This window comes from Sylvia atricapilla, chromosome Z (assembly GCF_009819655.1).
Source record: "Sylvia atricapilla isolate bSylAtr1 chromosome Z, bSylAtr1.pri, whole genome shotgun sequence".
Lineage (NCBI taxonomy): Eukaryota > Metazoa > Chordata > Aves > Passeriformes > Sylviidae > Sylvia > Sylvia atricapilla.
This window is the reverse complement of record NC_089174.1, coordinates 86,139,478-86,163,961: the sequence shown is the minus strand read 5'-3', so window position 1 is coordinate 86,163,961 and position 24,484 is coordinate 86,139,478. Positions and strand designations below refer to the sequence as shown.

General features: G+C 48.9%; 1 protein-coding gene across 1 annotated transcript in view; it reads right to left on the bottom strand.

Annotated features, from left to right (window-relative positions):
* Window positions 1-24,484, bottom strand: part of ARK2C (arkadia (RNF111) C-terminal like ring finger ubiquitin ligase 2C) — a 51,297-nt gene that overhangs the window by 11,457 nt on the left and 15,356 nt on the right. The window contains exon 2 of the mRNA XM_066338740.1: window positions 25-334. Within this exon, the coding sequence (XP_066194837.1) occupies window positions 25-334 (310 nt within the window). The remainder of the gene's footprint in view (window positions 1-24; window positions 335-24,484) is intronic.

The window sequence follows — 24,484 nt, the reverse complement described above, 5'->3', positions numbered from 1 at the left end:
AGCGGGGATGACCCCCTTACTCACCTGGGGTGGGGCATGAGCCGGCGGTGCTGCGCCTCGAGGAGCTGCTGCTGGAGGAGGTATTGCTGGTGTAGCGCCTGAGGTAGGAAGGAGGGCCCGGCGACGTCCTGGAAGGGCAGGGCGGGCACGGGCGGCAGGGGCTGGTGCAGCGGGCCGCTGTGCTGGTGCGCCGGGGCCATGTGGGGAGCCAGCCCCGGCTGCGGCTGCACCGCGTGAGGCAGGGCGAAGTCGGCGGGGAGCTGAGGCTGGGGACCCAGGTGGAAATGCCGGCAGGAGGTAGCATGGGGATGCTGAGACCTTTGAAAAGGAGCACCTGGAAGAGAAGAGCGCGGCGGTCACGGAGTGGGGCCGGCCGGCGGGGAGAGAAGGCCCATGGTGGCCCAGCCAGGGCAAGGGTTTTGGCGAACGGCTCTCCCAGAATGTTCAATTAAAAAAAAAAAAAATACAAATAAAAGAGAACAAGTCAGTTAAAGCTGGTTACAAGTGCTGGTTTTGACTAATGGTGTTTCTCCTCCTAGAAAACGCTGGAGCCAAAACATAGATTTGGGTTCAAAGTCTCTTTTTGGCTCCAAGCTGAAGTGTGTACGGATGAAAGCTGTTTCGAGCTTGTTTTGGCTTTCCTGCCTTAAATAGAGAAAGAACAAAAGTCTTAATAGAGCCTTTGGAGATAGAAAAAGGAGTGATGGTTTTAACTAGGAGAGAGGAGATTTAGACTAGATAGAAAGAAGACTTTTTTTTTGTGCTGAGGATGGTGAGGGCCTGGCACAGACTGCCCAAAAAAGACATGGATGTGCCATCCTTGGAAATGTTCCAGGCCAGGTTGGATGAGATTTGGGGCAACTTTGTCTAGTGAGAGACATCCCTGTCCTATGGCAGTGAGGTTGGACTATATGACTTTAAAAGGTCCTTTCCAATACAAACTATTCCCTGAGACTCAACACTCTAGAAAAGGAAATAAACAACGAAACTTGTTTTCTAAAATATTTGGGATTTTGGATATTATCTCACTGAACTTTTGAATATTTTCCCTGAATTGCAGTCTTTCCCTGCAAGTCGTTTCTTTGCTTCTCCAAAAATGTCTCATAGGCACGGAAATAATCTCTGCTCTAAAAAAATTGCCTCACACTGGCTTCAGGACATGAAGGAGACAACTTCCACCTCCTAGAGCAGGGATGAACACCCTGTGTGCTTGCTGAAATCCTGCAACAACCCATGCTCATGAGCTGCACGCAGGGAGAGAGCAGCTGCTGGAAACACAACATGGACTGCTATGAGACCAGTCATGAAGCTGATGGGGATGAGGAAGAAATGAGGTGTGAAAGATATCCATAGTGGAGGCGTTTTGCAAAACATCTGGCACTGGCTTGCACCTTGCTCAAGATCCTCACTTGGACAAGCCCTTGGCCCAGACTGGCGTGTTTAATTCCTGCATTCCTGGAGCGTTTACAGGCCTCATGCAAAACTTCTGGCTCTTAAACTAGGGAAAGAGTCACCTCAGAGGGGAAGGAATGAGGCTATTAGAGATGCATCTTTGCTGAGGATCAGCCCCAGGATGGGACACCTGCTCTTTTACAGCATTTTGAACAGCCTGTCTTCTTCTTTCCTGTTTTAATCTTTGTGAATGGTACAAAATATCCCAGAACAACAGCACCAAGGGACACTATGTCATCCTAAAGCACAAGCATGTACATCATGCCCTCTTCACCCAGATCCCTTCTGCTCACATTTCCCTGGCAGGCAGGCCCAGTCCATCACAGCAGCTCAGGGAGTCCTGAGCAAGCCAGATGCCAGCAGGAGAAGCAACAGGAGAGGGCCTATCAGAAATGGATGGTTTGCAAAACTGTGCATAATTACACACAGCATTTCTTAAAGACAAACTGATCCTCCACAGTGCCCCTCTGAGAAAGAGCAGGTTACACAATATGTGCCACCCACAGCAGTGCTTCTTGAGGTGATAATTTCCCCTGCTGTCAGGTAACAGCACAATTTGACCACGATATTAATTAAAGCCAGAGGTGGTGGGATCAGACCTGCTGTTCCTCAAAGACACAGCTGCAAACCCAGGCCAAAGAGCCGTTCATATACCCTGTTCCCCTGCAGGTTGTATTTGCTGCTGATGGCCTGGCCCAAATTCACCACAAAGAGGTAAAGTAAAGAAATAGGGATCCTGCACTCCCCTGGCCCATTGCTGAAGGGAAGTGTGAGGAGAAGCCTCCTGACTGCTGTGTGTGCTTGGTACTTGCCAAGGAACTCGTGGTGAATTGCTCAACCTCTCATGGCCATGTGTCCTCCCAGTGGAGAGCTGCTGCAGCAGCTTATGGGTGAGCCACAGGGCACCCCCAGGCCTTCACAGGGCCTGAAGGCAAGGTGAGAGTGCAGGTAAAAAGTGCTAAACCCTCTGCACACACCAGCATAACCAACCTGTGGCACCCAGCTGCAGTTCAGCTGTGTTTCAGACAGAAATGTCTTGGGGCGATACAAGACAGTGAATGCTCCCCCACATTTCCTGGGACACATTCTCCAGCACTCAATAAAGCTGGGAAAGCCTGTCTCTCATCTCCTGTGGCTCTCTTGTCTCTTGATGCCTGGTGTAACCTCAACCAGCAATTTCCAGCTTTTTCTGAGTCTTGGGAACCCTTAATCTGATGTACTTAAATGTCTGGAGGGCCTTTGATACCAGAGCCTTGGGGGACTAGCAAGCACCAGGTGAGCAGATCAGCTGGTCATGTTTTTGGTTTGGATTTTGTTTCTCATACAAAGACAGTTCTTGAGAGGAACTCAGTCATACACTTCCCCAAGATCAAGAACACCCAAACTTTACCTGTGATTTGTGTGCAAGAAGAGAACACAGAACTAACGTATCTGAAAGCAAAAGCCTCACTCATTTTGTTTTGGTACAGAGTCAATTTGCCTTATCTTTAGGAACTAATTAATTAAATAAAGCATTTTTCAGTATTTTTTGCTAGTACCTACTAATGCAGTGATGCATTTCTCTTCATAGGAATAACACCATCAAGATGTGACCGAGACCATATGATTAAATAAAACCCATCAATTTGTCTTAACATAACACATTACCCTATGTAGTAATTGTTCATTCTCTTCAACTAATCCAATTGCTGATGAGGATTTTTACAGCAAAGCAAAGACTTTGGGGAATACTTCAGCAATCCTATGCTTATTAGCAGTTATCCAATCACATTGCTGGCACAGCCAAGCCGTCTGCAAAACAAAGAGCCATTCCTCACTAAGCAGGATGCTGGTGAACCCCAGAAAGCCCTGGCAAACAAATAACAGCTCAAAACAGAACATTACATTTCTCAGTTAGTTATCTTTGAGTTTACCCTCTCCTGCTCATTGCATCTAGATGCAAAGGTGGGGATTGCTTTCCAAGTCCACATTTTGGTCTCATCTGTTGGTAAATAAATACTGTGTCACCCTGCAAACATGAGCTGAGCATCCTTGTCCAGATAACTCACCACAATCAACACCACAAGCAGGCACTCCTCCCTTTGAGTCCCACAGAGGTTCACACATTAGCAGTGTCAGGATCACAGGATTGTTAAGGTTGGAAAAGTCCTCTAAGATGAGTGAGTTCATTAACCCACTGTCACTATGTTCACCACCAACCCTTGCCCCCATGCCACATTCACATGACTATTTGAACACTTCCAGAAGCAGGGACTCCACTTCTTCCCTGAATGCCTCTTCCAAAGCCAGACCACACTTTCTGTGGAGAAACTTTTCCCGATATCCAACCAAAACCTCTCCTGGAACATCTCCAGGCCATTTCCTCTCGTCCAGTCCCTTATTCCAAGGGAGCAGAGCCCAATCCCCCACCTGGCTGCCCCCTCCTTTCAGGGAGTTGTGGAGAGCCAGAAGGTTTATTAGTGATTACTTGGCTAACAAGCCTTCTCCCTCTTTTCCAGGCCACAAGTGTGGTCCTAGATCACATTTACATTGAAACCAATAAGCATAAGCATTGCCCATAAGATACTTCAAGAAAATTGGATTTATGGATTTAATCTGCTTTTTGCCTGGATGGCAATGTCTGCCACAGGAGAGACTAATCCATGACTAAAATCGAGTCCTGATACCACATTCTAGCTTTTGTTTTCACTCCCCAGTACAAGGGCAGCCTGACATTTTCATTTGCCAAGCTTTTGGGACATTTCCACAGCAAAGACAATGAGGATATAAAGTGTGCCTATCATGCTCCACAGCCACTAACTGTATCCTCCATGATCCTTGCTCCCCATCACCTACGCAGTGGTGACTGCATGAAGACAATGTTTCTCTGGGATCAGGAAAGCAGAGACTTTCTTTCAGCTTAATGAACTCAAGTTTTGGTCCTCATACCATAGAAGGATTCTCTTCCTCCATTGGGATACTAGGATTTTGCAGGAAGAGACATTAGCCAGATCTTGGATGATTTTATGGCTTACCCTCCTTGTCCAAACACTTGCCTTCCTCCAGCTCAGGAAACAATCATAGAATCCCAGAATTAAGGTTAGAAGGACCACTGGAGATCATCTAGTCCAATCCTCCTGCTCAGGCAAGGTCCCTAAAACACATTACTCAGGATTGTGTCCGGGTTTTTAATATCTCCAAGGAAGATTTTCAGGGAAGTCCACAGAGGCAATACCAGCTCTAGAGGGGCTTTTGACCCTAGGCCAGCCTGGAAACACCCGTGACTGTGGTGGTTGGGATGAGAGAGCCAGCCCCCTGTGTGAGGCTCATTGACCTGCTCCTGGTACCTTGAGTAATTCCAGTTGCTCCTGTCTGGAGCTGTGGAGGACTGATTTCCCCGGGGATCACTGTCAGGCTGCCCACCAGCCAAAAATCACTTTGTTGTCCTGATGGTGCTTCCTTTCATTTAAATGCTGTTGCTGTAGCAGATGATGACAGCTCATAGCAACCTCAGATCAGCAGCTCTGAGATGAGCAATGCATCACATCTGTGTCAGCAAATCAGCTGACTTACTCCAGTTTTGGGCAGTTTTCTTTCCACAGGTTGAGGCCAAATGCCCTCAAAATGCCCCCTGATACCCACACACCCATCTCAGCTCCCAGCTTGGACAAACCTTGTTGCCTTACACTCAGCTAAGCCACAAGGATAGCTAATGCCTGAATATAGATAATTCAGGTCTCAAAGGTGCCTTGCAAGCTTCAAAGTTTGTGATAACACATGGAGGCACAGACAGGATCTGCTGGAGAAATGAATCATGTCTTGGGCAAGCCAGGCTATCTGTGGGGTAGGAAGGAGAGCTCGGTGGTTCTCTGGCATAAGTGAGGACAAGTCTGACCCAAAAGAGGCTGTGGCACTTCCTGATGGTACAGGACCATGTGGTCAGGGATGCCTTTGGGTAATCACCAGCAACATCTCCCTGCCTTGCTTGATGCTCTGCTGGTTGCTGCTTCCAGTTCCTCTCAGCTTCTTCCACCACATCCCAAAGCCAAGTTCAGCAGCAGGGGTCAGTGGGTGGAGAATCAGCACTTGGGTGATTCCTGCCATTTTCAGAACACGAGTGTGTGGATCAGTGGCTGCCCCAGCTGGCCTGGCCCTCCCCTGCTGCTGTGACAGATGCTGCAGCTTCACACTGTGATGCTGAAAACCTGCTATGGAGCTGGGTCTGTGAGACATCCCACTGCTCTGGGCCTCTACAGTCTCCCTACAGATACTCAGTTCTGCAACCACAGAATCACAGAATCGTACAATCACACAATCACAGAATCACACAATCATCGACTCATAGTGTGGTTTAGGTTGGAAGAGGTCTTTGAACACCATCTAGTCCCAACCCCCTGCCATGGGCAGGCACAACTTGCACTATCCCAGGTTGCTCCAAGCCCTTTCCAGCCTTGGACACTGCCAGGAATGGGATCCCTACAGATTCTCTGGGCAGCCTGTGCCAGGGCCTCACCACCCTCACGGGGAACAATTTCTTCCTAATATCTAATTTAACCTACTTTCTTTCAATTTGAAGTGGGAATTTCATTCCCACTTGTCCTCTCACACCAAGCTATCACCCCTTTTTCCTGTCGGTTCCCTTCAAGTACTGGAAGGGAATAAGGTCACAGTGAGGTCACTCCAAAGCCTTCTCATTTCCAAGCTGAACAATCCCAATTCTCTCAGCCTTTACTCACAGGAGAGGTGCTACACCCCTCTGATCATCTTGGTGGCCTTCTGGCTCCAACAAGTCCCTGTCCTTCGTGTGCTGGGGACCCCAGGACTAGAGGCAGCTCTCACCTGAGCGTGGCAGAGGGGCAGGATCACCCTTTGGATGCACAGAATCATGTAGCAACCACAAAATACAATAAGAGAATCGTTGGGTTGGAAAAGCCCTCTCAGATCCTCAAGCCCAAATGGGCACTGCTAAGCCCACTCCGTGGACAATCCTCCACCAGCCCACGGGGAAGGCTGCTTAACTCCAATTCCAAAAGCACCCAAAACACTCAGCTGGAAAGCTGGCAATTCAGGCCTCAGCCTCAGACTGGGGAAACTACAAATTTGTTTTTAGAAAGCCAGCAGCTGGTGCAGGCGTGTGGACAGCTGAGCCTCCTCGGCCGCTTGCTGCCGTGCCATTTCCACCCCTCGCTCTGGCGGGCGTCAAGCACGGCGGAAACCCGCAGGGAAACTCAACACATCCTCCTCACCACTGCTTTCTCACCTCCATGGCTGCTGCTTCTTTTTATGTCCCTTCTCTCCCTCTGTTCTACAGTTCCATTTATTGTTTCCATACATTATCCAAAGAGGCACAGGCTTTTTTTTCATTAAGAGAAACGTTCCCGTTTCCTTTGCACCCCCAGGTGAACCCTGCGAATGATAAGTTCATGTATTTTTGGCAGGTTGGGAAGTGACATCAAGTCACAGAAATGTATTGGTCTGGTCTTAGGTGCTTCTGCCACTGGGGATTTTTCTGTAGCATCAGTCAGGGTTTGACTACATCTAGGCACATGCGTATTTATCCAACCAGCAGTATTTCAGACAGAAAGGCTCAAGGGATCCGTGAGCTCGTTCAACACTGACCCATCTCTGAGATGCAAAGCCTCTGGGTAATCCCTGCAGTGAGACAGAGGATGCTACAGGCTTCATGAAAAGAAAAACCCAGAAAGCAGAACTATTTATTTCCACCTCCTTTCCTCAGGCAATAGTGCTCCTGATGCAATCAGGCTACTGGTAAGGGACACAGGACCTGGAGCTGGCACTGGGATAGGTGTCTCAAGCAGACAGCTGCAGCCCAGGGAGCCCGGCTGCCTTCAAGGGGAAAACAAAATCTGTCTCATGCTGTTAAGCTGCCTGCAAAGCACATGAATATTTCCCCTGGGTAAGGCAACCTGGACTGCTCACTGAGGTCTGTGTGTGGGGGCTGGGGGTGTCAGGGAGGCTGGGGCTGGCTCACACCCGGGTCCCAAGGTGCCAAAGGGGAGATGGCAGCTCCTGGAGAGCCCTGGCTTCTTTCACTGACAGATTTGACAGCTGAGGAGGACCTGCCTGTTGTAATCGGCCAGGCTGGGGGATAGAGCCAGGTTGTCTCAGGCACTTTGTCCTGATTAGACCCCCGGCAACCCTTCCTCCTGTGCTGGGGAGGCAGATAAGCCCCCTCAACAGGAGCCCTTGTGGTGCCTCTCTGAGCAGGCTTTTAACAGCCCAGGAGCCTGCAGCCTGCTTCCTTGGATGTACATTAAAATTCCCCTCAGAGCCAGTGGAGTTTGGGAAGTTTGCTTGGCCCTGAGGTGTGCAGTGAGTAAAGGCCAAAATCATGGGAGCAGCTCCAGCTTCACGTGGCACAAGGAGAATGACACCACGGGAGACTCACACTGCTTTGACAAACAAGCTCCTAATTGCCTGATGCCATCAGACACGTGTTAATCTCTTCCAAATTGTTTGTGAATACGCCCTTAGAAATGAGTAAAATTCACTTACGGATAGGAAATGAGGTGTGACAATCACAGAATAATTGAATGGCCTGGGTTGGAAGGGACCTTAAAGATCACCTTGTTACAACCCCCATTACAACCATTGTGCCGTGGAACATAAAACATGAAGTAAATAACCCCCCAGACCACATTCGGGGTGTTCAGCTTCAAAAAGGTTGAGTGGTCTGGCAGAGGGAGATACTGAGCTGTCTCCTATTACAGGACAGCTGGCTGCAGAGTGAGGAGATTGGGGCAGGGAGGATGAAGGAAGAAGAGGAAAGAATTTAAGAAAAATCTTATCAGGCAGGAAGGAATCTGTCTCACTTTCAGCACCTTTGCCAACAGCTTTCTCATTTCATCTAGAATCTGAGAATCACGGAATTCAATCAAGGTTGAGAGAGACCAGCAGGATCATTGAGTCCAGCCAATAACCCAGCACCACACATAACCATTGCAAATGCCACATCCAGACGCCTCTCGAGCACTTTCCAGAGACGGTGATAGTACCACCTCCCTGAGCAACTTATTCCAACGCCTGGCCACTCCAGCAGTGAATAAAAAAAAAAAATTCTAATATCCTGTTTATTCTAATATCTGTCTGAACCTCCTCTGACACAACTTGGGGGCTTTTTCCTTGTCCTGTCCTTGTTCCCTGGGAGCACAGCCCTACCCCCCCGGCTGTCCCCTCCTGTCAGAGACTTGTGCAGAGCCACAAGGTCCCCCCTGAGCCTCCTTTTCTCCAGGCTCAGCCCCTTTCCCAGCTCCCTCAGCCTCTCCTCATACAAATTGGTTTTTAGACACTTGACCAGCTTTGCTGCTCTGCTGGGGTAAGATGCATGAAGCCAAAAGCCATGCTAAAAATAATGGGCTGCCAGCTCCAATGCAGCCCAGGATACAGCCTGCCACCCCACAGGTCTAGTGCCAGGGAAATGGCAAAGGACCCCAGATCTGTAGCTGGGAGATGCAAGAAATTGATAAATACTACTTAAATTTGCCTTATTTACTTGTTCAGGTTGTGTTATCCCTGCTGGTCTGTAGTGGTTGGTAGAGCACATTTGTGTCCTGGGTGGCAACATGAGGTTCTGAAGGTTTATCATCTCCTGCTCAGAGTCTTTCACACCTGATGGAAAAGGTCTTCAAAGGAATTCAGGAGAAAGGGGCTCAGATGGGCTCCTCACTGCTGATTAATTTTTTGGTGGTCACAGCCCTCTTTGCACTGTGCCTCTGTGCAGGCACAGCACAGCACAGATGAGCTCTTCCCAAAAAAAACCCTCATAAACACAGACCTCAGAGCCTGCACAGTGCCCCTGCCTGCTTGTACAATTCCCAGTCAACATCCTCGCACACTAATGAAGCCTCTCATTAATTGCTGAGTGACATGAGCTGGCGTGGCTGGAGGGTCCCTAGAACAGAGCACAGCATCTCCTCTCCTGCACACCACGTGGGGAAACCATGTGCAGCCTTAATGCACTGAAAAACAAATGAGGTGGGACTCCTAGCAGGGCCTAAGCTCAGCATTCAACAAAATCAAACCCCAAAATATGGCGATTCTTAAGGTTGTTCAACACAGGGCTTGGAGTTGGACCCAGTGATCCCTTTGGGTCCCTTCCAACTCAGGATAATCGGTGATTTTGTGATTTGCAGCTGGCAGTAAATCAGCGTTAAATCAGCACATTTACAGAAAATCATAGGTAGTTAAGGGTTGGAAGTGGCTTAAAGATCACCTAGTCCCAACCCCCCACCTCTATTTACATCAAGACTGAAGAGGTGCTGAGTGCTGGGGATGGGAACCAGCAAGAACGAGAGATGGGATACAGCCAGGCAGCCTGGACCCATCACAGGAGGGAGACAGCTGTTTATACAGCACTGGACGAGAATTTTTTCCCCTGCAATTCTTTCCTGCTAGTTTCAGGGGGGGAAAAAAAGTTTTGTTGAAGATGATGTTTCACAGCAACGTGTTGAATTCAGCAATATTTTCCAAGGAGGAAGGAGAAACACTTCAGCAGCATTGCTACACTTAAAGCTGTCTTTTTGCTTTTATACTTCTCGCTGTGTTTTAATTATAGCTTTATTCTCAGTGTTGAATTCAAGGGTGTATTTGAGATTTTTGGATCATCACACTAAAAAAGAAAAAAATAAAAGGAAGCCAAATTGCACTGAGAGAAAATGTTTTCTGGGATTTAGTGGTCCCAGCTTCACCCCTCCCCTCTCAGGCTCTGGCATGCCTGCAGGGATGGGTGATCCCAACAGCCTGCTATGATGTTCCTCACCCAGCCCAGCTCTTTCTCCTCAGATTGCCCTGTTTCTCCTGGGTTTAGGCCCAGCCCTGCACATCTGCCAGGAGCAGGCTCTGGAGGAAATGCGGCTTTGGGTTTGTTGGAAGGCTCCTCTGAGACCTTTTTTTAAATAATGTTCCTCCTTTCTGTTTGGTCTGAAGGTGTTGGAGAAGGGAGAGCTGACAGGAATCACTTGACCACAACTCCCATACTAAAAGCAGGAATCACACTGCAGGTCTCAAAGGCATTTTTGGGCTGCAGGGCTTATGCCCGAGCAAAATTCCAGCAATTCCAAGGGCAGAGAAGGTTTGGCTGCTGCCTGAACTTTAAGGCAATTCTTTAGGCTTTGTCCATCAGCCCAACTCTATGTGCTCAGCCACCACTTCTCCCTCACTACCATTCCATCCAGCTCCTGTGTGCAACCCAAGCCTGTTCTGCATTGTTCTACAATGGAAAATGAAGGAAAAAAAAAAAAAAAGCTGGAGTTTGTGTAAAGATATCTAGTCTCAAAGCCTCTTCTCCAGGGTCTGGCCAGTTATCTCAAATTTGAAAAAAAAAATTTAAAAAATTGAAAAGAAAGTGGAGTGTGGAGTCTGGGTCCTCTTTGGTCAAGGGAGGCAATAAAGCTCATCTTTTGTGGTTTTATATGGCTAGCAGGGTGATACATCCATGTGAATGAGTCTCCAACCTGGAAATGTGATAATTAACCAGGGGAAGGAATTTATCCCCTAGTTAAAAATAAGAAATAAAAAATCCTGGCGTGACAGCAGCCTATTACTCGGCTCTCCCTGCAGGGAGCAATGGGGAAGCACTTGGAGCAACCCCTATCTCTACCCTTGGGAATGTAAAAACGTGCTGACTTGTGCCTTCAACTTTGACAGGCAGCGATAGGCTGCAGCCAGTTGTTTGGAAAAGGAAATTCAATACTTGAGTTTCCAATGTTTCCTTGCTTTCACAGTGTCCAAAGCCCTCCCCAGGCATTTGGAAGTGCTCAACACCTGCCTTAAAAACACTCTTAACTGCTTCTAATGACTGGCCAGGGAGGCTTGCAGCAGCTCCCTCCTACCAGTAATGATATGCAGGACATCCAGAAACAGGCAAAATGCCAAAACCATAGGGGAAAATAAAAAAATACAGCCAGACACTGCAAGGGCCTGTCAGGGTCTTGGGAGCTGCACTGCATTGTTCATAGAGCCTCTTAATTCTGTGACAGCCCCAAACCAAAACCCTCCACAAAAACGTTGCCAAACCTGAGGGGTCTGAACTCCACATGGAGTTTAAATTTTAACCTTTTCCCAGAGATGGAGTCGATGGGAAGAGCAATGTGCTCAGCTGACTCTGACCTGTGTTTAAGAAAAAGGCTTTGTGATCACCTCTTTGGAAGGAGCTTTAAAGATCATCTGGTTCCAACACACCCTGCTCTGGGGAGGGACATCTTCCACTGGATCAGCTTGCTCAGATCCCCATCCAATCTGGCCTTGGACATCTTGGACATCCACAACTTCTCTGGGCAACTTGTTCTAGTGTCTTGCCACCATCATTGCAAAGAATATTTCCTGATATTTAATCCAAACCTACCATCTTTCAGTTTGAAACCATTCCCCTTGTCCTGTCACTGCATGCTCTTGAGGAAAGTCTCATCCCTGTGCGTGCTGAGCACCAGCCCAGGACAGGCTGCAGGGGCTCAGGCAGGAGCAGAGTCCTGTGATGTGGCTGGGCACCCTGGATCCAGGGATTATCCACAGCCCTGGCAGCCACAGCCCCCCAACCCTGTGCCAGCCTCAACATCCCCTCTCTCCGCAGCAGCTTTTGGGTGGTCTTGGCCCTTCCGTCTTCCACACACGGTATATCCCCCCTAACAGGGATTGGGGGAAAGTCTGGAAAGCCTTTCCAGTGAAGGCTTTCCATTCTCTTCTCCCTCTATCAGCAAAGATGGGAAAGATGCCTTTTTTTGGAAGGCATTGTTTGCCTGACCTGCTTTAAACCTCCCCTCTGGGGAGAGATTGGAACAGACTTTGAAATCTGTCCTGAAAACACAGAGGAGGCTGCTTTGGGTGGGTTATTCTGCATCAATCCCCATCCGTCTCTGTTTTGCATGCATTAATTCCCCACCCACACACCCGTTGTTTTAAATGGGTCTGTAATAACTAGCTGGGTTTTCCTGAAGGATTTATTTATCTGCATCTTAAGCCCAGGGCTGGGAGATTCCCATCCATCATGTCCACAGAGCTGTAGAGTGAGTGTCAGTGGTTTGCAGGGGATAGGTTTGGGAAACGGGCGGAATGCATCACCCTTTCTAGGAAAAGCACATCAGTGTGGATGGGGGATGTTTGGCAGCCCAGCCTCTCTTCTTTGCTGGCTCTCTGGCAAATCAGCCCCTAAGCCAGAACATTTTGGCAGGGAGTCAGGACATGGGACATCCCCGTGCAAAGGGATTGGTTGATGGTGGCATGTTGCAGGTCACCCTCTGGGCTTTATCTTAAATCCTGTAATCCCATATCAGGTAGGGTGCAAAGGATTTACCAGCCTGCGTGAGACCCTCAGAGTGCCAGGAGGGCAACTTGTGCAGTACCTGACACTCAGGGAAGGCAATATCATGTAGTCCCCCTTGAGTTTTTCACAGATGGTTCAGAAGCCACACCAAAAAATGTCCCTCCTCACCCCAGAAGGCAGTTAAAATTCAGCAGCTGGTCCCTCTTGAAGTGACATTACACAGAATACAGGAGCATCTTACAACTGCTAAGGTACAGAAAATGAGGATTATCTCTTAAGAGAGAGCAGATGCTCCTAGGAGGTGGGTGTGTTGGATGCAGTGCCAGAACAATGCTAGCAAATCCCCTGTAAAGCACTCTGAAGTTCCCATCCTGAGCCCAAGAGCTCAGCCCCACAGTCAAAGCACCGCCCTCAAGAGGGGGGGATCGATTGCACCTGTGGAGCTCTTGCAAGTTCCTGTCCCCACTGGATCTCTTAATTTAACCAACCTAAAGGATTTTGGAGTTCAGATCATCAGTGTGTGCTGTTTTGAGGCCCCTGCTTACAGCAGGGCAGCAGCTGGGTCCATCCCAAGGACCAAGGCTGGTGCGGAGCAGTGGATGCTGGCACAGATCAGGGCAGCTCAGCAGGTCTTTACACTGAACTGACTTGAACTCAGGTTTGGGAAAACCCCAGCTACTCTGAGCCCTGCCACGCTGTGTCCTGGCAATTCCCCTTTTACACCCCGTGAATGAGAAGTCTGTGGCTAAAAATCAAAGATCCTGGAAGCCTGTTCCCTATTAAATTTAATATCCTAAACTTTATAGGTACATGTCACTCCAGGAGAGACAGAGCTATGTTTAAAGTACAAGGGAAACGTCAGTTCCTTGATGTGGAAATAGCTCTTACTTTACATTTTTGCATGAGGTCCTGGCACGAGTTAGTGCTGCTAAGCCCTGCTGTAATAACATATAAGGGAAAACTCTAACCAAACAGCAAAAAGTATGTATTTTATACAGCTAAATGTAAAGTCATCCACCTAAAAAAACCCTTACAGGTGCTATTTGCAGGTGTCAGGCTATCTGAGGGAAAGTGAATTTTGGTAATCAGCAAACCATGAGCTCCCAGAGCCCCAGCAGCATCTGAAGGCACAAATGTTTGCTATATAAAAAGCAGGAGGTGGGGTTCCTTGGGAGCAATAAGCACCTCAGATTGATGCCAAAGCTGGGAAGGAGGCTTGGAGAGGTGCCCGAGCATTCACCGTGGAGGCACTGCAGGAGACCTGTGATTCCACATCAAAATGAGCAAAGGTAAAACCATGGTTGAGCAGAGCCTAAAATGCTGCCACACGTGAGCTGGGCAGGATGAGGTTTATCCTCATCAGGCAGGCAATGAGCCTGACAAAGCCCAGAGGCCAGGTCTGGCCTGCAGCAGGCACAGCCTGAAAGCACGGGCCACCACGTGCCCACAGCTAAAATCCCTTCCTCAGCACCAAGGTTGGTTGTTTTCCTAAAGGACATCCCCTCACTTGCACAGGAATTAATTTTGGGATGTGGGATGGAGAAGGTGACAACAGCTGTCCTTTTCCACCATGGAAATCCACCCGCCTGTGGGTATTTTCCCCTCCCTCTGAAGCCAGAGGAGACTGAGGGCAAGGGATTTGCTTTTCCACCACAACAAGAAGAGGAAATCATGTTGCTCCTAATTCCATCAGAGAATCATAGAAGACCCAGAGATGGAAGGGCCCCAAAAGGATCACCCAGTCCAGCTCTGTCCCTGCACAGTTCCCCCAACAATCCCACCCTGGGCATCCCTGGCAGTGCTGTCCCAGCTCTCCTGGAGCTCTGGGGCCGTGCCCATTCCCTGGGCAGTGCCAGCACTCTCTGGGGAGAGAACCTTTCCCTGAGATCCAGCCTAAACCTTTCTGGCACAGCTCCAGCCGTTCCCTCAGGTGTTATCACAAATTGGTTCCTATTTAATCCATCAAGAATATCCCACAGGGCTGCACATAACCCCACAGGATGTTGCAGATACAGCTCCATGTCATAGGCAGCATCTCATTTCTCTACAATCAGGGATTTGATTTGGTCTCCCTGAGAGAGTTAGGACTAAGTCAATGTTTCCATCATCAACCTTACTTTTGAGGGGCTCGTAACTCCCAACATTTGTGCTCTCACAGTGCCAAAACTTGGTGCAGAAACACATGGCCCAGATGCAGTTTTATTTGGTAATAAATAGCTTAAATCTCATAAGCTATTTTTCATTCTGGCTTAAATGTGTAAAATGGGAAAAGAAAAATGTGTGGGATTTTTTTTTCCTACCTTCCAATAATTTTGGAAAAACAGATTATACTGAGTAATGGCAGGCTTTTTTTTTTCAGATGCAGACAGCCAACAATGCTGTTTCTCAAATCTTTTGCCCTTTTTACATCCACTTTTTAACAGGATTGATTGCAGTGCCATCACTGCATCTCCAGTGTTCTGGGGGTGTTTCAGATTATTCTATTTTGGGCACATTAAGCCTGAAGTTCCGTGAGAGCTAAAACACAGCAAAATTCCACAAGCCCTTTCACCAATGACGGTAATATTTTGAGGATGTACTGCTGTTTTAACTCTGTGGCCTCACATTTCTCTGGAGTTCAGCAATTATTGCATCCCAGCACTCTCTGCTGGGATGAGCTCTGGGTTTCGTCAGCAACCCGCCAGGATTTCAGCACTTTCGGATTTACTCCAAAACTCAGGCTTTGCTCTACCTACTCCAGCTACTTCCCAGTGGCCAAAAGCCAAGGAAACGCCCCACACCCCCAGCCCAAGGACTTGGCTGCCCTTCAAAAGTCCGCCTCAGCTGGAGCAGAGAGAAATAGTGATTTTGCTCATATGGTCAGCTCCAGTCGGCGGAGGTTCCCCAGTGGGACACTGGGCTACTGTCCAGATGGTGCCATTGCCGAGTGATTTGTTATCTGTGGGGGTGGGATTTTTTCACAGAAGGCAGTGGGGGGATTCAGGGAATGGGAACGTTGCACTGGTGCAGGGAGCTGGGCTGATAATGGGTCAGAGCATGCAAGGAGGATTCTGCAGATTTCGTAGAAATCCCAGAATGGTTTGGGTTGTGAGAGACATTTAAAGACCATCATGTTCCAGACCCACTGCCATGGACACCTTCCACTATCCCAGGTTGCTCCAAGTCCTGTCCAACCTGGCCTCGGACATTCCCAGGGATGAGGCAACCACAGCTGCTCTGGGAAACCTGTGCCAGAGCTCACCACCCTCACAGGGAAGAATTTCTTCCCAATAGCCAATCTAAACCTATCTCCTTTTAGTTTACAATCCCATGTAGGAACTCTTCCTCTGTCTTTAATATCAGCACCCTTTTGGGTACTGAGAGGCTGCAATGAGGTGTCCCCAGAGCCTTCTCTTCTCCATGCTGGACAACCCTTTCCTATGTGTGCAGATCCCTCATCCCCTCAGACCCACATCCCCCTTTGCTGGGAAGGAGGGCTGAAGGCAACATTGCGTGATTGGAAATATTGTCCCCAAACAGCCTCCCACCAAGTTTTCCATCTCAATCCCCAGCTTGCAACCCAACAGCATGGACAGAGCCTCCCCATGCATGGATCCCATGGCTCAGCCTCCCCAGATCCAGGCAGATCCAGCAAAGACTTGCCTCCAAGAGGAATTTTCTGTCTGGAAGGGAGGCAGGCAGCTTGTGCTGCAGAGCCCACCCCTTGTCCCAGCAGGACCCAGCCTGCTGTCAGCCCTGCCTGCACGTAATCTCCAGGAGAAGCAGGATGGCTCACATATGGTATGGATTCACAGAGGATCAAGCTGACTCACTGGATGGGGGAGTGGTGAATTGGAAGAAATAACCCCCCAAATACACAGGTACGTTTTGGGCCATCTGTCCTCGGAAATAACCAGCCATGAGCCACGTTACAAAGCATGTAGGAGAAGAAGTCACCCATGTGAAACAACTCTGCCAGGACACAGCAGCCACACCCAAGGAAGAAGCATCAGCCTGCTGCATTTTGTGGGGGAAGCTTTTGGAGCACAAAATGCAGCCTTGCACCCCTACAGCAGCCTAGAGAACTTAAAAGTGATTTTTTTCCAGTGCCTAAAGGGGCTCCAAGAGAGCTGGAGAGGGATTTTGGACAAGGGATGGAGGGTCAGGACAACGAGGAGTGGTTTAAGCTGAAAGAAGGTAGATGCAGAGTAGATATTAGGGAGGAATATTTGTCTGTGAGGGTGGGGAGGCCCTGGCACAGGGTGCCCAGAGCAGCTGTGGCTGCCCCATCCCTGGGATTGTCCAAGGCCAGGTTGGATGGGGCTTGGAGCAACCTGGGATAGTGGAAGGTGTCCCTGCCTGTGGCAGGGGGTTGGAACTGGCTGAGCTTTAAGGTCCCTTCCAACCCAAACCATCCTGTGATTCTATGATCCAAAGCTACTTCCAGCCACAACAAGGTCTTCCCATCCCTCATTCACAAGAGACACAACCCAGATCCCACAGCTGGGTCTTTGGAAGAAATACCAGGCATGCTCCATGGTTGGGAAGCATTTGCTTAACATCAGGCTGGCGCCAGGAATGTCTGTGCAAATCCATGCAAGTTAGCTTCAGTCTCTCTGCAGGAAAGACACAGTGGTGGGTCTGCACTCCCTGCGCTTGCCATCAATGAATGCCTTTAATTTTTTATTTTAAAATTAAAGTCAATCGAGTAATTGAGCTAGTCTGAGGAAGCAGAAGCAGCCACCTCAAAAGCTGCTGCAGAGCCAGGAGACCTATTCAGCATACATTAAAAACACAGGAACTACCAACAAATCCAGAAGGAATCAAGCTGGGTGACAAGGGAGACCCACACGCAAACCAGCAACCCCTGGTTTCATGAGGAATGAGCAGGTGGGGAGGAAGGGGACCCTGTCAGCTAACTCTGCTCCCACCTTTGAGCAAAAACATGACTTCCAGCGGTCTGTTTTTCATCAGGCAGAGCTAAACTGAGCACCACAGGGTGGGAAACAGGTCTGAGTCCAGCATCCTCACACTGCACCAGCCCCATGGCTGGGCAGGATGGGCACCCCATGGGATGGAGAGCACTGGGGAGCTGGGGAAGCTGCTAGGAGAAGAACATTCTTCTCCCCAGAAGACAAGCCAAACCAGGTCATCTCAACTCACCTTGAGGCAGGGTTGCCAACGTAATGGCAGATGAGTGTATCTTCCTTTACCATTTCCTTCCAAAGAACTGCATCTTCCCACTGTGCACCCTTCCAGGACCTGAGCTGACCTCCTACTATGATTTTTAGCATTCCTGACAGTGGTTTAGCTAAGCCTGCTCAGACAGAAACATTTTTTCCTCTCTCACGTGGATGTTGTTTTTATTACCTTGGAAACCTACACGCTGCTTTTCAGCATAACCAGAAAGCACAGCAGGTACAGGGGGGCTACACAGCCCTCTGCCTTGCTGGACCAGCAAGCCCCCTTGCTATATTCCATTAACAGCACCAGGTTGCCACCATTATGTTGTTTTGCAAAGCCAGCCTTGCTGTTGAGAAATAAAATTGACATTCAGAAAGAATTTGACTCTCAAGGCTTCGGGCAGTGCTCTTAACAGAGACAACAAAATAACAGGTTTTTGGTTAAAGGGCGAAGAATAACCTGTAAAATGCTGTTTAAGGGGCTGGTTAAGTGCCCCATGAATACAAAGGCTGGAAATTACTGGAGCCCATGAGCTGTCACACAGCAGGAGGAAGGTGGGATGCTGTGGCATTTCTGCACCCTGGGCACCAGGCACTTTTTAATTTAACTGATGCATCCATCCACAAGTTTTCAGGAGTAATCACTACCCACCACACATCAGAGGATATTCCTTTCATGCCAGTGGGTTAATTCATGTTAGCAGGGTTTCTCATATGGGCTTTTAGTGGGTTTAATAGGTGTGAAGTTCAGCTGCTCCTCAAACTCCTGGTCTTGGCTCTCTGGAGTTTGTGGGAGTAAGAGTAAGGCAAGAGAAATTGGATGGTGGGGGAATGAATGAAGTGAGACCATCCATCCAGGACAGAGCCAAGGGATTTGCCAGCTAATTAGAACAATGCTATTAGGAGAAGACTGGTGGCCTTGGGGAGAAGCCTGCAGCCCTGTTGAGCTCTTCCCCCCAGCGCCTGGCCCCCGGTTAAACTGATGCTTTGACACTGCTTTTCCCAGATGAAATTCCTGCCCGCACAGCTCCTATGCTCCTGACAACTCTGATGTCAGATGAAGCCTTTATAAGACCTGCGGAAGATTTTCAAACAAATGGAGGATGCGTTGATCTACCTAACAGAGAGATGTCCCTGGCTGTCCCCAGGAGCCAGGGCTGGAGGCTGGCAGACGGACAACGCTCTGTTTCACAGCTGCTGATTAAACTGCCATGACAATGCTCGGCACCACGCCAGATTAATTAGCACTAGCCACATGATCTACAATTCCCTTTTGGCTTTAAAGGGGGAAAAAAAAAAATAAATCTAAGGGTTTTCCAAACTCATTTTCACGCACCTCACCGGCCTGACGCATTCCCTTGAATTTTCTGCCCTGAAGTTGTGTCTCTCTTTCACAGGGGCTGGTGCCATTTTTAGATGTTTAGAGGCAGGAGGAACTCAGAGCCTGTGTAGCTCTTGGCCTTTCGGAGAGGATGGACTAATCTTTGGCTGATATTTAGCAGAGGCTTGCAGCACCACACGCAACCTCCAGCTTGATACTGTTGTGACCTTTCAGCTTCATTTGCAAGACCATCTGAAATTTGTTTGATTTCGGGTCCTCTGCAGGGCCTTCAAGCAAGCTTTTCATGCCATGGCAAACCACGGTACACACACAAATTAGCTGTTTTCTCTGCTTAAATGGCACGGAGGGAGGGTAGCAAAGTGCAGTGAGAACCAGGGCTGGTGACTGCACCTCTATTTTACAGAGGAGAGGATGGGGCAGAGGGCAGAGCTGTCCTGGTCAGCAGAACCAGAGGGTGTTGGATCCAGGGCCAGATTCCCTGCTCTCCATGTCTCCCATGGAAAGATGTTTGTACAAAGACAGGCTGCTGTCATGCTGTTCTGTTCCCCCTCCGTCTTAGTGATGCTTTGAGGATCAAAGCCACTTTTCCTCCCTTCAACCAGCCAAGGCCTCCCACAGGCCTGCAGAGCATTTTCTGTTCATCCCCTCCTGTCTAAGGCCAGGTTGGATGAGGCTTTGAGTAAACTGGTCTGGTGGAAGGTGTCCCTGCCCATGGCAAGGGCTGGAACTAGATAAGCTTTAAGTTCCCTCCCAAAACCATTCTCTGATTCCACAATTTTCAGATATCACCCTCCCAGGGTTCCCATGGCAGTAAGTGTTGTTACCACTGCTACTAGGATGAGCCAAATATTGGCAGGGCTGAGTTTCTACCAGTAGCAGCCTGGTTACCCCTATTTTTGCCTTATGTGCACTCTTTTTTCCCCCAGCAGCAGGCAATTTTCTGCCCTGGAAAGCATGGACACACACGACCAGGAGTGGGAAAACACATCCTGGAGGGCACTGGGTCAGCCCCAAGGAGGTGGGCAGCACATTTACAGACTGTAAAATTGCTCAGCTTTTATCCATGTATCTCACTCCTGCTTCTTATGGAGACATTTCCTTCCCAAAGGACCTATTATAGTGTCATGGCTCTGTGATTTCAGGAGGCATTTAGGAAATAGTAATTTGATCTTTTGTAGAATCATAGGATTGTTTCAGTTGGAAAAGACCTCTAAGATCATTTAAGTCCAACCATTCCCTCAGCAGTGCCAAGCCCACCACTAAACCATGTTCCCAAGTGCCACAGGCCCACATTTTTTTGGGACACTTTCAGGAATGGTGACTCCACCACTTCCCTGAGCAGCCCTACCAGAGAAGAATTTTTTTCCTAACATCCAAATAAAATACCAGGAATATTTTACCTGGCACTGTGCCAGCCCAGAGCTTCCTCTCTCCTGGCCCCAGAGAGACACCTTCATCTGCTCCAGACTGAGGAGCCAAACAGCTGGAATGGCTCATTCTCCAGTTTTGTTTTGTTCTGGCAAGGACTTATGCTGAGAACTCTGCCTGTCCTGTGGCCCTAAGGGGCAAGAGAAGAGATGCTCATGGGGAGAAGGGAACAGGCAAGAAACCTGGGGACACCTACTCACACCTGTTATCTTTGGGACTGGCAGGGCAGGCATGTGTCAGTGAGTCCCAGGCTGAGTGAAGCTGAGTCCCAGGTGAAGCCCAAAGCCAAGAGGCAAAGGCAGGGGTTTGTGTGTCTTGAAAATCCCACAGGAGAAGAAAACATCCTCCAGCCAGTCTAGCTTGTGACCCAGACTGACAGATGTTCCCAGCTGTGGACAACCTCACCAGGGAAGCATCCCAAAGCATCCCAGGTGTATCATATCCAGTGCACCTGCAGGCCCAGGGGAGCAAGGCCTGCAACTGGGCACCAAGGATGGGAGGTGACCACTTCCACTCTGAACACCACGGGTTTTTAGCAGGTGACAACCCCCAGGCCAGATAGGAACCACAGGGAGCCAAACTGCTGCAGGGAAGGATGGCATGAGGTGAGGGGGGCACCAGGAGAGATCCCCATGGGTGGGGACCTGGGGGTGACAGACCCTGTGCAGCTCAACAGACCAGGAGGCATTTAGGTTGGAAAAGCCCCTTAAGGTCATCAAGTCAAACCATTCCCCAGCACAGCCAAGGCAACCACTGACCCATGCCCCAAAGTGCCACATCCACATGGCTTTTTAACCTCTCCAGGGATGGGGACTCCAGCACTGCCTTGGGCAGCTGTGCCAGGGCTGGACAGCCCTTCCCATGTTGGAATTTTCTCTGATGTCCACCCTGCCCCTCCCCTGGCCCAGCCTGAGGCCGTTCCCTCTCCTCCTGTCCCTGTTCCCTGGGAGCACAGCCCGACCCCCCCGGCTGTCCCCTCCTGTCAGGGACTTGTGCAGAGCCACAAGGTCCCCCCTGAGCCTCCTTTTCTCCAGGCTCAGCCCCTTTCCCAGCTCCCTCAGCCTCTCCTGGGGCTCCATCCCCTTCCCCACACACACTCCAGCCCCACAATGTCTTTCTCACTGTAAAGGGCCCATCTGAGTGGGGCCAAGAGCATCCCAAAATTTCCCACCAATCCAGGACAAACAAACTGCACCACACTCCTCCCTGCAGCACACAAGATCCTACCAGGAACCTGTACAGCTGCCAAGTGGAAAGAAAAATACACTTTTTTTTTTTTTAATTCTGTTCCACATGTGACCTCTAGGCCCCAAGGATTTTTACTAATTACCAAATTTAATTTATTTTGCTGTCTTCTCAGTGCTAAGGCTTTGCATTGCTGGGTCTGTATTGTTTCTGTTGCAGCCTGCTGGTGTCCACAGAAATTTCAAATTAAATATCAGGCACACATTAAGGTCAGGCAGCTCAATTCCATTAGCAGGCAGCCAGGCTCAGCCTCTCTGTAATGAATGCTGCTCTTGCCTCCTAATGATAGCAGCCGAGGAACTGGGCAGTGCCAGCCTGTGGTGATTGGCACCCCACTGACACTGGGGACCACTAAATTGATTTTAAAAGTCCATTCATCTTCTGCAAATCATGGCTTAAGTCTTCCTGACCTGTGACAAATCTTCATGAGCTGCAATTTGAAAGATAGAGCCAAGAGGAAAGGGAGGAAAAAAATGCACGAAAAACCCTACAAAAAATTCCCAAGAGCAAGAAATAGATTTCAGCTGGGTTGTTCTGCCTCAGTTTCGAGCTCTCTCCCCCAGCTGTGTATTCTGCACTCACTTAGTGAGCAAGGTTAAAGGTTTTTTAACCCACTGCCCAGCACAAAGAGGACTCAGAGGATCCAAGGACGCCACAAGAGCCTGCCTGTTGCTGGACTCATGGGCATTGGAGGAGTCATGAGCAACAGAGGTGTCCTCCCCATCACCATCCTGACACCATCCTGACCCACTGCAGCACAGCCCCGTGGCCAAACACATGTGCAGCTCCCTGGAATGGCTGCTGTCACCCTTGGGAAAAGGAGACCTACAAAATCATCAGATGTTTTTTTCCTACATCCTTCAGCACAACAAACTCCAGCCCAAGGGTGCAGCCAGCTCATGTCTATACCAGACTAGTCCAGGCTGCAACTTCCTCTAGATCCATATCTATATCTCAGAGGGTGAGTTATGGATATTTCTCCATCCTCAGAGGGTGGGGATGCCTTGGCAATGGTTGCCCAAAAAAGCTGTGGGCTACCCCTGGATCCCTGGAAGTGTCCAAGGCCAGGCTGGACAGGGCTTGGAGCAGCCTGAGATAGTGGAAGATGTGTGTGCAAGACCGCTGTTTCAGAGATACTTTGAAAATGGTCTTACATTGATAAAAAGGACATGAGGAAGAGGGTGAAACAGGACTTTAAGGCACTACTACAGCACAAGGAGTCTGGGTTTCAGGCTGTAAGTTGTCACATCGTTATTGCTGAGGCATCTGGGAGGTTTGTAATAGCTCTTTTACTCTGCAGAATTCGCCCTTCCTAAAGGAAAAGCATTTATTCCACTCAAATACAAATAACAGCTAAATACAGGCCGATCAGTGTAATAGCCTAGTTATGCCTATTAAAGCGACTGTAAAACCAACATCAAGGCATTTCACATTAATTCCCCCTCAGTGAATCCAGACCTGATTCACTTAGACAAATCCCCTGCTATGAAGAGGTGGCCACAAATCTCCACAGCCTTGTATCAGGTGGCATTAAAAAAAAAAAGTTGCCGCCGTTGGACTTGAAAATTTTGTCAGTATCTATGAGGGAAAGAGAACCTATTAATCAGAGCAGCCAGATAAGGAAGTTGTACAGGTAGTGCCAGCAGAGGGGTTTTCCCCCAGATCAGTATTTTTAAGCAGATTTCATCAGAGGAGAAGGGGTGTGAGTCACTCTTCCCACTACTGTAGTCAGTGACCCTGGGGAAGTGTCTCCCCTTGGATTTTAACCAAAAAATGTTAAAGCTATTATTTTTAAAATATTTATAATTTTATTTATTCATGTCTATGACATTAAGAAAGAACTGAGATTTTCATCCAAAAGTCTCAGCTTTGTCAGCTTTCTGCTTCATTTCCAAATCTGCTTCCTGGAGAAAGCAGAGACTTCTGATCAAGTTTTTATGGCTAAATACAATCCTTCAGACATCTGCTGTAACACATTTCCTCAAGAGTGACCAGAGAAAGGAGGGTATGAAACAGAAATCTGGTTTCTCCACCCACATTTACATTTACCCAAGAGTTTTGCAGAATCATCTGCGTATTTCCTGTTCCCTGAATTTTACACCCAGTGGCCTGAGACAGTCACTAGTGCATTGCACAGGTGGAAAAATGAAGGTGGGAGATCCAGAGCTCTTGCTCAGCCTTAGGAAAGAGCAGTGACTGTGATGGGGATCTGCAGGGCTGGGGGTCAGCATCCACACGTGGATGGTTGGGTAACCAGTAGCACTTTGGGAAGAACAGGGTTCTGCTCCTGGTGTTGGGCAAAGATATTTGGCCTTGGTGGTTTGGGTCACAGAATCCCAAAAGGGAAGGGACATTTAAAGCTCATCCAGCTCCACCCCCTGCCATGGGCAGGGGCACTTTCCACTGTCCCAGGCTGCTCCAAGCCCTGTCCAACCTGGCCTTGGACACTTCGAGGGTTGAGGCAGCCAGAGCTGCTCTGAGAAATCTGTGCCAGGACCTCCTGAGTCTCTACAGCATGAAAAAATTTCTTCCTGAAAATTCTTCCTACTCAACACCTTATGGGACAGCTGGGACAGATCAAAAACCGTAATGAAAATA